Raw genomic sequence first — 13187 nt, 5'->3', positions numbered from 1 at the left:
GGAACTAAGGTTATATATAATGAAAAATTAAACTATTAAAATTATGACAAAAATATTTAATAACCAAAATTACGGATTTTTTTATAATATACCAAACAAAATAAAATAACAAAAATTCTCATCCGTTAAGTTTACCTTTATCAAAGCCAGTGGATGCGATTAACTTTCCCATCGTGGGGAGATATGATTAAAGCTTCGATCACCATTATAATTCATATATTTTCCTTAATTTGCAATCGTTATTTCAGATTTTTTTTTTCTCCCCTACAAGTTCACTAAATTCAAATACATTTTTATAAATAATTTTTCAATTCACAATTCAATTTAAGCACTTGTAAAGAGTGAATGGGATAAGTCACAACAAGTTTAGTCAGAAATAAGTTAACTCAATTCTTATTTTTTGATAAATTAAAAATTTTGTAACTTGATTTAACCCAACAATTAAATGGATTGACTTACTTAAAAAATATTTTTTAATTTATTTTATATATTTATTATATTATAATTAAAATAAATTTAATTTCTTAGATTAAATATATTTATAATTCTAAATTTAAATGTAAAATTAAAATTTCTCTATAGTTGGTGAGTTCGATTCGAATTTGCGATAAGTTGGATTGATTTAGGATTGTGAATACATTCTAACCTCTATTTACAACAACCTTTCAATAAATTTACATAATTACACAATTAATATTTTATGACAATAGTTAAATGAAAATCAATTCATAATTAATTTTCTATGATAATAGTTAATTGAAAAACTAATTCAAATAATTAAGTTTCAAAATCCAATTAAATCAACAATTACATCCTTAGTTGAAAACTACCATATACTTCCACATCTTAAAAAATCTCGAAAAGATAATTTGTGTGTGGTGGATATCTAAAACTGGAACCAACTAATCCCTTAGGAAAAAAAAAATGTTTGGGGTCATATGGCCCTTAAGAAAAATAATTTTTTAATAGTGTGGATAGAATATAATATATTACAATGGAGTCGGCACATTGCACTTTCGGGTCTCTTTGCCACAGTGTCTGTCACCTTACCCTTCAGAACAAACATGACAACATCTCAGAACTTCCTCTTACCTTGTATATATAGATACATATGTTATGAGTCTCTGGTGTCCCAGACAAAAATTATTAAAAAAGAGAAAAACTTTTCCAACCCCAACTCAATATTTTGTCCAAATTCATTGTTTCAGCGTCAACCATGAGGCGACACTTATCAAAATTCTTTCACTACCCAATTGGGTTTAACCTATCAAATTCCTTTCCGGTGAGACCCCTCTCTCTCTCTCGGTTTGTTTAGCTTATTCTTTTGGTGATGTAACTGGTCAATCAAGTTGGTTGTAATGGATTGAAAATTGACGTTTTGGAACACATCTATGAAGTTAACTGAATCGTTCATGCCATGTCAAATTTCGGGTATAAACTTATAATTTCCCTGTTCTATCAGGATCATGGAAAACCCCCTCATTGTACTTCAATTCAGTTTCTTTTTTTATCGAATGCTCACTTCAATGATAAGTTATAGTGATACCCATTTACATGCAGATGAGAACTGTTATTTTATTTCTTGTCCTAAGAGTACTGGTTAGCCTGTGCTAGATTCATGTTTGTGTGTTAATCTGGGGTGTGGTGGTACTAATATATGTGCAAATTCAGTAATAAACTTGTACTCCTCCTCTGGTTCTACCAACCTAGAAAATGCAAAAATCAATCACTTAGTTGTTCCATTTTAATATAAATTAAGTTTTTACCGTATGCGTACTTGAAGGATTAAATATTGATACCCAGATGATTATTTTTTGTTGTTTAAGAATTTATTAATCTGGGGTTTTGGTGGAGTTTATATGTGTTCAAATTTTGTTTATGAAAATGTGGCTGGCATGTGACACTAATTTTCTTGAAGCAGTTGAAATGTGATGTGAGTTCGTTCTATGCTGCCAATAGTATTCGTCAAGGTTTGTTCGGTGGACACTTGAATGAATGTGCCACAAGAGCTTTGGCCACTACATCTTGTGCTTCGGTGTCTGAAGATCTGCCAAAGGATAATTCCGTCTCTGATATGTTGGTAGATTCATTTGGAAGGCTTCACACATACTTGAGAATATCTGTAACAGAGAGGTGCAATTTAAGGTGTCAGTATTGTATGCCAGCAGAAGGTGTGGAACTCACTCCTAGCCCTCAAATTTTGACAAAAACTGAGATTCTACGATTGGCAAATCTGTTTGTAAGCTCTGGGGTAACTAAAATACGTTTGACGGGTGGGGAACCAACTGTTAGAAAGGATATTGAAGACATATGTTTGGAATTATCAAACTTGAAGGGACTGAGAACATTGTCCATGACTACCAATGGTATTGCTTTAACGAGAAAACTTCCAAGGCTGAAAGATTGTGGGCTTACTTCCCTCAACATTAGTGTAGACACTTTGGTACCTGCAAAGTTTGAGTTTATGACCAGACGCAGAGGGCATGAAAAAGTTATGAATTCAATTAATGCTGCCATAGACCTTGGATTTAATCTAGTTAAGGTATTTCTTGGTTACATATCATTACTTTTTGCTAGTGTTTCTCATTGATCACCTTCCCATGAGCAGCTACCCTTTTGCTCAAATTCATTAAGTTAATCAAATGAATTTTTCAACAAGGGTGCATAACCTCAGGTAAATTTCATGTCACTGATGGATGAATTTTAAGGTATCTTTGATGTTTCTCTGCATTTCAGGTCAATTGTGTTGTAATGCGAGGATTCAATGATGATGAGATCTGTGATTTTGTTGAGCTGACCCGGGACAAGCCAATTGATATTCGCTTTATAGAGTTCATGCCTTTTGATGGGAATGTTTGGAATGTCAAGAAACTTGTACCCTACTCAGAAATGTTGGATACAGTGGTAAGGTAGAATTCAGACTGGAGGCCTAACTTTTATACTATGCTTGTCCCCTAAACCTGGTGATGGTAATTGGGCGAAAATCTGTGATGTCACTTCTATTTGAATACTTAATGTTTTTGGTGAATCTGTAACGCTAAACTTGATGATAGTATATGAAGTCTGGATGCTTAGTACGACATGAGTACGTACAACTACAGGAATACGATGATCTTTTTGAAATTTAGGATATGCTATGTTTTGGATTCTTAGCAAAACATTATAGATGCATAATATCGGTGAAGAAAGAGAGAGTGGGGGTAATTTCTCATTAATTCATGATTATGATGATCGCAATTTAATTTAAAAAATTGATATGAATGGAGAAGTATCAGTATTTGACATGGGAACAAACACCTTGATGTTTCCATTTTGAGTATCAGGGCATCGTAGATCATATTAATTGCAGGCCTTCTAAATGTACCGGTAAATGAATTAGATAGTTTGGTGATGAGGGTGAAGGACTCGGGATTAAGAAATTGGTATTTAAGGCCTATAAATTTTTTGGCAAGTAAAATCAAGACTTTCTATGCAAACTTTTAGCAGTCTTGTTTTTTAAGGAGTGTGACTGATTTCTTGCAGTTAGCTGTTTCAATGGCTGAGTATGGTTCTGGGAGTTGTTTACTTTTGGATTAGTACTTTGAAACTGTGATGTCTACTGTCAGTTCTGAATTCTTGATATGGTACATACTCGATAATGGGGAAAAGGGAAACTATCTGCCAACTCATAATAGAAAAACATAACTTCAAATATTTGTTTACAAAGATTGAAGTTCCCTGCAGAAAGTGGATTCCTGTAGTGAATCTTGATATTTGTCTGTAAATGGAAGATTTGATACACATTAGGACATGGTCTTTGCGAACATTAAAATATGGCTCTACCTCATACAATATTTTGGATTGAACATGCACTGTCTTGCCCCTTCTTTCCATTGCACATGCTATTTCATTTGATATTCTATTTATTTGATTACTTGTAATTGATTTTTTAGGCGCACTAATATACTTTCATCATTATTTTGAATTCTTAATCATTTTTGAAAATTTTCTTATCAATGAAACTGATAAATATTTTCCCTATTCAAGACATGCCGGTCATTATGGATGTTATCTCTACCATTTATGTTCAAGTTAAAGGTGCTTGATGTATGTATGGATGTTGACATCAGTCGGGACAATAAAACGTGTCATGGCATACATATAGCATCTTTAATGAGAGCTTCATTAAAAGATTTTTGTGATTTTCTTATATGGATCGTGTTTCAGGTTAGTTTAAGAGATCCTTTGAGATGTGGTGCAGAGGATCATGAACTTAGGGAGATAATAGGAGCAGTGGTATGCACTTCTTCTGATTATTATTGCTAAATCTCAATTGTGTTGTAATGATTTATAATGTTTTTATTTCTTTACCAGGATTTATCATCCTTTTAATATAATGATGCTGCTGCAATAGAATTTCACTCACTGCTATTTTAATTTAACATGGTAGTGAACCTTTATTAAAAAAGATATACTTTAGGAATAAGAGGAGCATAGCAAGAAGGGACAACACACCCCACAACCTAACTGAAAAGGAGTTAGTTAGAGATTATGTATATATGGAGAAAAAAGTGGGTGGGGGTGATAGAGTTAGGTGAAGTTTAGCCTCATTTGGCAATCGGTAGACCCTTATAATGTAACTATTCTTATAATGATGCATGGATATGATGCGTGTATCGGATATGGTACGTATCGGATATATCAATACACTTATTTTGAAAACAATAAGGTATGATACATTATATATGCATATTGAAAAATTTTACAAAAACCTTAAAACATGATAAATATATATTGTTATTGTGTGAATTCAAATTAAAATCAAATATCTTAAAAACTGTCAAAATAAAAAGTTATAAATTATTTTTATCACAAAAAGTATTACAAGTTTATAGATTAGATACTTTATTGATAAATATCGGTAAAGTATCAGATATTGATACGTGTCAAACATGAATACATGACACAGATTGAGGTATCAGTGCATCATAACTTATCACCTTCAACCTCTAGACTAACGTGAGCATTTCCATTGAATAATATGTTACTGACTCACTTCTTTCCTATGATTTTCCATCTGTTTGCTCTTGTCCTAGTAAGCTCTTTGATTACTTTTGAACAACATAGTCAATAGTGGATCATAGACTACTTGAAATTGTGTGTCCAACTTTAGGTAAGCAATATTATGAGTGGTCTTGTACTATCCTATTTCTTAATGTTATCTTTCCTTTGTTCTAGGTGAAGAAGAAGAAAGCTTCACATGCTGGCATGTTTGATATAGCAAAGACTACAAATAGGCCCATGATACATATTGGTGGATAAGGTCTCTTCTTCTTCCTTTCTTTCATTTTTCCTATAAAGGTTATCCATTCAATCTCTAAAATATTTATTTTACAATTTACTGAGGCACATCATGATTTTTCTCTATTTCAGGTATCACACAGTGATAAAGTTACTTACATAGCAGGCAACCAGAGTAGTCCTAGTGAGAAGTACCCTGAATTGAGTATTATCTGAGATCTTCATTGATACAATCTCACTACATGAAGGGTGATAGATTTTTCAACTATACCTAGCCACATATACTGTTAAATGTTGTTCCTTTGGATAGAACCCATTGTTGTTGTATCGAGTAATAATGCAAATTTGGGCTTAAATTTTCTGATCATGTGTGACTCTTTCTTCATTGGTTTATGACTTTTGGGTCGTGTGTTAATCTTTCTTCACTGGTTGTTTTTTTACCAGTCAACTTTAGTTTCAGCATGGCACTGTATTTATTTGTTTTGTTGTAGACATGACAATGAAATTTTGAAAAGGTTGGTTATGCCCTGTTACATCATTGAATTTGTACTATGTATGCAGTGAGGTTGTTGACCAGGTCTTCATAGTGCTCCTTCTCAGACTTCATACGGCATTCCCAATTTTCTTTCCTTAGTTTATACTCTTACCCGGAAATTGAAGGAACAACTCTAATCTAGATGTTACCAAGTTCTACTCTTGGGATCACTTCATGCTCCCTACCATTGCTTTTGTCATTTAGACCCTTTCTAATATCTCAACTTTCTAGGAACGCAAAATGTATGGAAATTTAAGAGACCAAAGGTGTTAATTAGAGTTAAATATATGTCTAGATATATATAATTTGAATTAGATTTTAGGAGTGTTTTATGTTTTAATTATTAGATATTATTTAGTGGATGAAGAAAAAAAAATTAGGCTATTGTTTAGACTTAGAGAGTTAGATTGAGATATTACTAAACGTTTGTTACATTTGCTTTATGTATGAAATAATGTGGAATATTATACATTTTTTACCCATTTAAAATATATTTTCTAAACATTAAAAACCTAAAAACCAACAATAAGAGTTTTGTGATAGGTTTTTTTAGGGGAAGATTCATTAGGGAGGTATAACAACAATGAAATCTAAGCTCAATTCACATGGATTATCACCATCTTCAACGCACAACCTTAAAGTAATTTAAACTCACTTGGATTTTCAAAAATATATTTTTCAAGAATGAATCCTTTCCACATTGATAATACAATTAACCAACATGTTAAGTTGATTACATAGATTGGATCATCATGACATGAGTATAAAAGGTGGAATATGTCTTTTTAGAACTTGTATAAGAACTAAAATCACTTATTTTGGCTCTGGCACTATATTGTTGGGTGGATCTTGAAAGATAGAAAAAATCTCATTCATAGCCACACATACGACTTTCCAATGGCGGACCATTGTTGTGACAAGGGGAGCCATGGCTCCCCAAAAAAATTTTAATTCTATTTTTTATATATGTTATATATATTTTAAAATTATATTTATAGATTATTATTTTATTTATATTAAATTTAATAAAATATTTTATTTTATCATCTATCTTATTTATATATTAAAATTTATATATATTTATTGTATAAAAAGTAAAATAAAAATCAATTTGATGGACATTGGTTAATGAAAGGTAATAAATTTTATCACTAGTGATGAGGTTCTTTTACAGTAAATCATCAAAAAATAATGAGAATAGAAAGAAATATAAAGAGATAGATTAGGAAACAAAAGATTGAAAAATGCACAATATCTCTCATGAATCGAGATTAGTATCTTATTATAATTTATGTGTTTATGATTCTCATATTACGATGATTTTCTTAAATTAAGTTTTTTTTTTCTGAATTAGTTTGCCTAATTATGATGGTAAGGATTCTTTTCTAAAATTGGCACTAACCCTAATTATATTTGTCCTGAAATTAGTATATCATAGATTATGAAATTTAGAAATTTTCTGTTTTCCATTACATATGGTAAATTTTGTAAGATTTTATGGATGTATCTTGGGTTGAACTACGAATTTCGTTGCACATAATGAATTAGTTGAATAACTTTGAATTGGATTAAAAATTAGAATATCCTTATAATGTTAATTTAATGAATTAGAAAGATTATAAATTGAAAAATGCATACAAGAATCACTTTATGAAAATGATTGAAACAAAGAAAATGAATTTTTTTATTTAATTAGAAAAAATAATTTGTATATAAAAAATCTAATTTGACACTCTTAAAGTTTTTGTCCAAGTTTCGCCATTCCGACTTTCCACAAAATTTTATATGTATCTATAATATTTAATACGAAATTTTATTTACTCACTTGAAATTGAGTAACCCACAATTACTTAAACTCTTTGTTAAGAAGACTTTCAATACAATGACTATATTCAGGGGTAACATCAAGCAGATCTGAGTTCAATCCATATAAGAGTTGATTAACACCACCTTCAATATTAAATTTTAAGATAATGAGTTTATAGACCTAAGTTGTCCAACTTTTTCATTTCTACTTGTAAGACTTAGACTCAATATGAGATTTAGATTATAAGTTTCCAACGTTATGTTGAGTCTATCCATGTGTGGCTAAGTGCGGGGCATGCCTAAACGGGCCGGGCCAACTGACATTGCCACCCCTAATGCGAAGTACCACTTTTGGAGGGAGATCTTTTAATGGTTAGGAGGTTGTTGGGTAATATGAACAAGGAGGAGGATGAGACACAAAGAAGAAATATTATCTATTTTAGATGTTAAATTATGGAAAAGGTGAGCTCAATCATCATTGATGGAAAGAGTTGTACCAATGTAGCAAGTAAAAGGCTGGTGGAAAAGCTTGGTTTGGGAGACATCTATACACCCTAGTCTTTATGCTTTTGCAATGGCTAAGTGAGGATGGAGAGTTGGTGCTGGATAAGCAGGTGGATATTACTTTTTCTATAGGTAAGTATGTAGATTAAGTGGTATGTGATGTGGTTCCTATGGAAACAAGTCAATTGTTATTAGGAAGGCCTTGACAATATGATAGAAAGGTGACATTATGGTCTATCCAACAAGTATTTTTTCTTGCTTAAAGGGCAAAAGGTGCCCGTAACACCTTTATCAACTATAGAGGTTTGTGAGGACCAAATAAAAATGAGGGTAAAGAGAGAGCGAGAGAGAAAAGAAGAAAGAGAGAGAAAAAGAAAGAGAGAGAAGAAGAAAGAGAGAAACTAAGAGTGGGAGAGAAAACCCAAAAAAGGCAAGAAAAGGGGAGTAAAGTTGAAAAATCAAATAGTGGTAAAAGTCCTTTTTTGAGAGAAAAAGAGGTAAAAAGAGTGTTAATGACAAAAACACCCCCTATATATGCTTATGCCTAACAATATTTATTTGTCTTCTGTAAAAGTTTCTTTATCTTTAGGTGTGGAGCACATTCTCAAGGAAAATGCAGATGTATTTCCCAAAGATATTCCTCAAGGTTTACCTCCTAAAAGATGTATTGAACATAATATGGATCTCATTCCAAGGACATCCTTCATAACATGCCAACCTATAGGAGCAATCCACAAGAGAGTAAAGAAATACAAAAGCAAGTAGAGCAACTCATGAAAAAAGGATGGCTTGAATCTCTAGTGGAGTTGCCATCTATTACAACCAAAATCTCGACTAGACGACGAACAAAAAAGAGACGAGCTTAAAAAGAGATTTTGAAGTTGTCACCATAGTTTATTATAGAAAAAGTATGGAAAACAGTAAAATAAGACATGCTATACAAGAACTAGATTTTAGGTCCGTAAGTCCGTTACGCGTAGTGAAAATCAAGATTCACGTAGTTCTTAGAGAAATTGTTTGTTAGAAAGTGTTGATGTTTTTAATTTTTGAAATTTTATATCTTTTTTGATATTTTTAAATTATTTGAAAATTAGTATCACACGACGTAAAGGCTGAATAAACACTAAAAGAAAACAATTTTCATTTTTGTAAAATTTTTCTATTTTGGTAATTTTTTATAATTTTCAAATATTTTTAACTTTTAAAAAAAAATAACATGTGTGTAAAAAAGATGGGGTTTAATAAAAAAACAAAGGTGAAAAATGGGATAAGATGCATGGAAGGGTGCATGCAAGGAGTAAAGGCTGAAAATAAAATTAAAATAGATTGAGGCTGCGAATTGTGAAAAGCAGGGTACAGTAAGTAGACGAGAACCAATGGCAAAAGGGGTGCAGGACTTAAATAATACGGGTGTAACGAGTCAATAGGAATAGGAAAAGAAAACACAAACAAACATACAAATGATGAAGGTGTAAATATTAAAATGGGGATGCGCGTAGGAAACAAAACAAGGCTAGACCCAAGACCCAATAGACAAGAGGTTGAGAATATTAAAAGTGGGGTACGGAAAGCAAAATAACCCAATTTAAGCCCAACCCCAAAATAACTATCAAAACATAAAAATCCCTTAAGGGTTTCTTCTTCCTCTGCGTGAGCAACACCAATCCTCACCCACTCATGGCTGGCCAGGGCCAATGTTGCCGACGCCGATCACCGCCGAAGGAGCTGCCAGCGTTAACGTCACTGTTTCTCTTTCATTCCCTTTCGCGTCCGAGTGCTCCTTTGATCTCATTTTTACTCACAAACACGAGACACTCCTTCCACTCATTGCTACCAGAAGCGTCGTCGTCATCCACGGCGCTCCAACTCCCTCATTCTTCTTCTTGCGCCGGCCACACCAGGTCTGGGAGCCACGCCGCTGAGCCCTACTGTCGCGCCCTCAACCGGAATCGCTCTTCTCCAATCGAACTTTGACACACCTCCGGCAATGCGGCCGACGAATTTTTCTTCCCTTTATCTGTTCGTTTGGGTGATGGTTGTTCTCTGTTACTTGGATGATGGAATAGTCTTGGGAGTGATGGAAACTGTTTTGGTATTCTGTTTTCTATTGTGCAAGTGGAAGATGTGAGTGATAAGGCGATAAGCGTGAGCGAGTCCTCTATTTGGTGAAGAAAATGAAAGAAGATGAAAGATGGATGAAAAAGGGAGGTGAGGAAGATGGTGAGGGAATGGGTGGCGACAATGTGTAGTTGGAAATGCGAAAGGATGAGTGCTTGTGTGCGCGTGAATGGGGAGAGAATCTAGAGGGAGCTGTTGTTTTTATGTGATGGTATTTGTTGGTTATGGAGAATGATGATAGATGAAAAATGTGGGTCTGAGTTGTAGGATTATGAGGAAAGTTAGCGTCTACCGGTTTAGCGGGAGGAAGAAAAATGTGGTTCGGGTATGGGTAGTGTGCGTCGGTCTCAACGTGGTTAATCATGAAGGCATGATGATGGAAGAATGGGAAGTAGTAACAGTAGGCGAACAACCATGCGGCATCAACCATTTCATACAAGATTTATGTGATCAAACACTTAGTGACAGAATTACGGGGGCCTTTGAGAAAGCTCATGAATATTAACCAAGGGATCCCTCAGGATTCAAAACTGAAGGTCCTTGATACCTCAACATTAGGTTACGTAAATGGGAAGGGGTGGTTAGTTCCTCCCATTGTTTTCTGCCACCTTATTTCTTTGCTTTTTTTTTTTACAAAAAAGGTCATTTTTCCTTTTTTATTATAAAAATAGGTCAGTTTATTAATTAATTACATAACAAAATCAGTTTAACGATAATTTGACTTTTTTCTATTTATTTTTAACTTTTATATAATTTCTAAAATTTTATATATTTTTAAAAAAATAAATTTTTAATAATTTGATTAAAAATATTTTAAATAAAATTTTATTAAAATTTTGATATTTTAAAACTTTGTATTTTAAATTTTATTATTACATTTTATTATAAAATTTGATTAAAAATATTGTAAAAAAATTATTAAAATTTTGATATTTTAAAACTTAATATTTTAGATTTTATTATTACATTTTATTATAAAATTTACAATAATAAAATTTGATTAAAATTATTTTAAATAAAATTTTATAAAAATTTTGATATTTTAAAACTTATATTTTAAATTTTATTATTTTATTTTATTATAAAATTTACAATCATAAAATTTTATTTAAAATATTTTTAATCAAATTATTAAAAAATTATTTATTTATATATATATATATATATAACTTTAGAAATTATTATAAAAGTTTAAAAAAAGATAGAAAAAGATCATATCATTAATCAAATCAAATCTGTGATAGTAGACTGATCCATCTTTATAATAAATAAATCAAAATAATCTAATTTTGTAAAAAAGCTAGTCAAATCATTAAGAAACTAACTCTACCATATAATTAATTAGTAAATTAACTGATTTTTGTAATAAACGGATCAAAGGCACCCATTTTTGGAAAAAAATCTATTTCTTTTCAATCACCCAAAATGCCAGTTTTTTCTATTTTGTACACCACTGCCTAACTCAGTAACTGGTGCATGGGAGGGAGTCACCAAATGAGGAAAAGGTGGAGATTGTCACCAAAAGAGAATAGGTAGTGTGCAGGAACATGAATCTTTCTGTGCATCTCGTTTCAATCATCCGTTCCACTTTGTTTTTTTTTTCGTTCACTTTTCTTTTAAAAATCAAATAAAAGTAAAATTAAAAATAGAATAATATAAAATAAAATAAAATATAAAAAATTACTATAGACTGAAATGAAATAAAATAAGATAAAATAAAATAACATAAACTTAAACGAAAATGAAACAAAATCATATAAAATAAATAAAATAACTAAAATAAAATAAAGTAATATAAAATAATAATAATAAAAAAAATAAAGTATAAATAGATATAACTAGATGAGTAATGATCAAATGACTCATTTTTTTACCACTTCTCTTACCAACTTGATGTGGTCTGACATATTTAATTTTCAAATTTTTTATAATTTAATTAAAATTTGAAATCACAATACTAAAGCTGAATGTTTTGATGCGTGCGTGTTTGAAACTCACCCTTCATCACATAACGCTTTCCCCAAACCCCTCTTTTCATTTTTAGTTTTCAAAAATCTCTTTACTCTGAACCTTCAATTACCTCCCCAACCACGTTTCACAAAACCCAACCCGCACACACACGAAACAAAACCCGCTCTGCTCTCCTCCATCGTGAAAAATCAAAACCCCCTTTCTCCTTTTAATGTTCAAACCCAAACCCCTTTCACTTCAACGGAAAAACCCTTTCTCCTTTTAATGTTCAAACCCCAAACCCCTTTCACTTCATCAGAAAAACCCTTTCCCCAAACCCCTTTCTCCTTTTAATTTTCAAAATCTCTCAAACCCTGAATCTACAATTACGAACCCCCACCCACATTTGCTATGCACACAGACACGAAACAAAACCCGTTATCTCCTTTCCCATCCCCTCCACACCGTTATCTCCTTTCACCACACAGGAATTGCGAAATTGTCGAACCTCAGGGCGAATCTGAGCTGCAAGAAGGACGATTTTGGAACCTACTATGAAATGGGTTACCCTGATTTTGCTGTCGTTGGTGAGAAGGTTGAATGTTTCTGCCTTTTTAACTAGTTTTTGTGCACGCTTAGTTTCTGTTGGTTTTTCATTGTTTTGTGTAGTTGTTTATTGTTTTTATAAATGACATTCCAATTTGACCCCACCATTTAGTGATGATTGCAAAGAAGTTGTTGATTTTGTGGATTTAAGAAGTTTTTGAATTTGATTTTTGTGTAAACTTTGTGAATTGAAAAGATGTTTACAAAATTGATGAATACATTGTGTCCCTACCATTTATTTTGTCGATTTCGTTCAATGTTCAGTACACAATAGTGCATGAGCATATTCGTTTCAAAAATTGAAGTCCCAAACTAGGACAAAAAGATGGATTGAAAATTTTTGGAAAGATGTTCTTCCCTAAATATATGGTGTTTCTTTATTATTTAG

At 31.9% G+C, this 13187-nt stretch overlaps 1 protein-coding gene and 1 long non-coding RNA gene across 2 annotated transcripts; both read left to right on the top strand.

Moving 5' to 3' along the window:
* Window positions 1-1466: 1466 nt before the first annotated feature.
* LOC114172499 (GTP 3',8-cyclase, mitochondrial-like) lies at window positions 1467-3576 on the top strand. Its single transcript, XM_028056953.1, has 4 exons — window positions 1467-1484; window positions 1922-2542; window positions 2737-2904; window positions 3523-3576. Exons 1-4 carry the CDS (start codon window positions 1467-1469, stop codon window positions 3574-3576), a joined length of 861 nt encoding a protein of 286 aa, XP_027912754.1.
* A 1522-nt stretch (window positions 3577-5098) lies between these two features.
* LOC114172497 lies at window positions 5099-5647 on the top strand. The gene is made up of 2 exons (XR_003602096.1): window positions 5099-5302; window positions 5413-5647. It is a non-coding gene; the product is annotated as an uncharacterized LOC114172497 (long non-coding RNA).
* Window positions 5648-13187: the final 7540 nt, after the last annotated feature.

The sequence above is a fragment of the Vigna unguiculata genome, unplaced genomic scaffold (genome assembly GCF_004118075.2).
Source record: "Vigna unguiculata cultivar IT97K-499-35 unplaced genomic scaffold, ASM411807v1 contig_626, whole genome shotgun sequence".
NCBI lineage: Eukaryota > Viridiplantae > Streptophyta > Magnoliopsida > Fabales > Fabaceae > Vigna > Vigna unguiculata.
The sequence above is the reverse complement of the archived record's forward strand: the minus strand, read 5'-3'. Positions and strand labels throughout refer to the sequence as shown.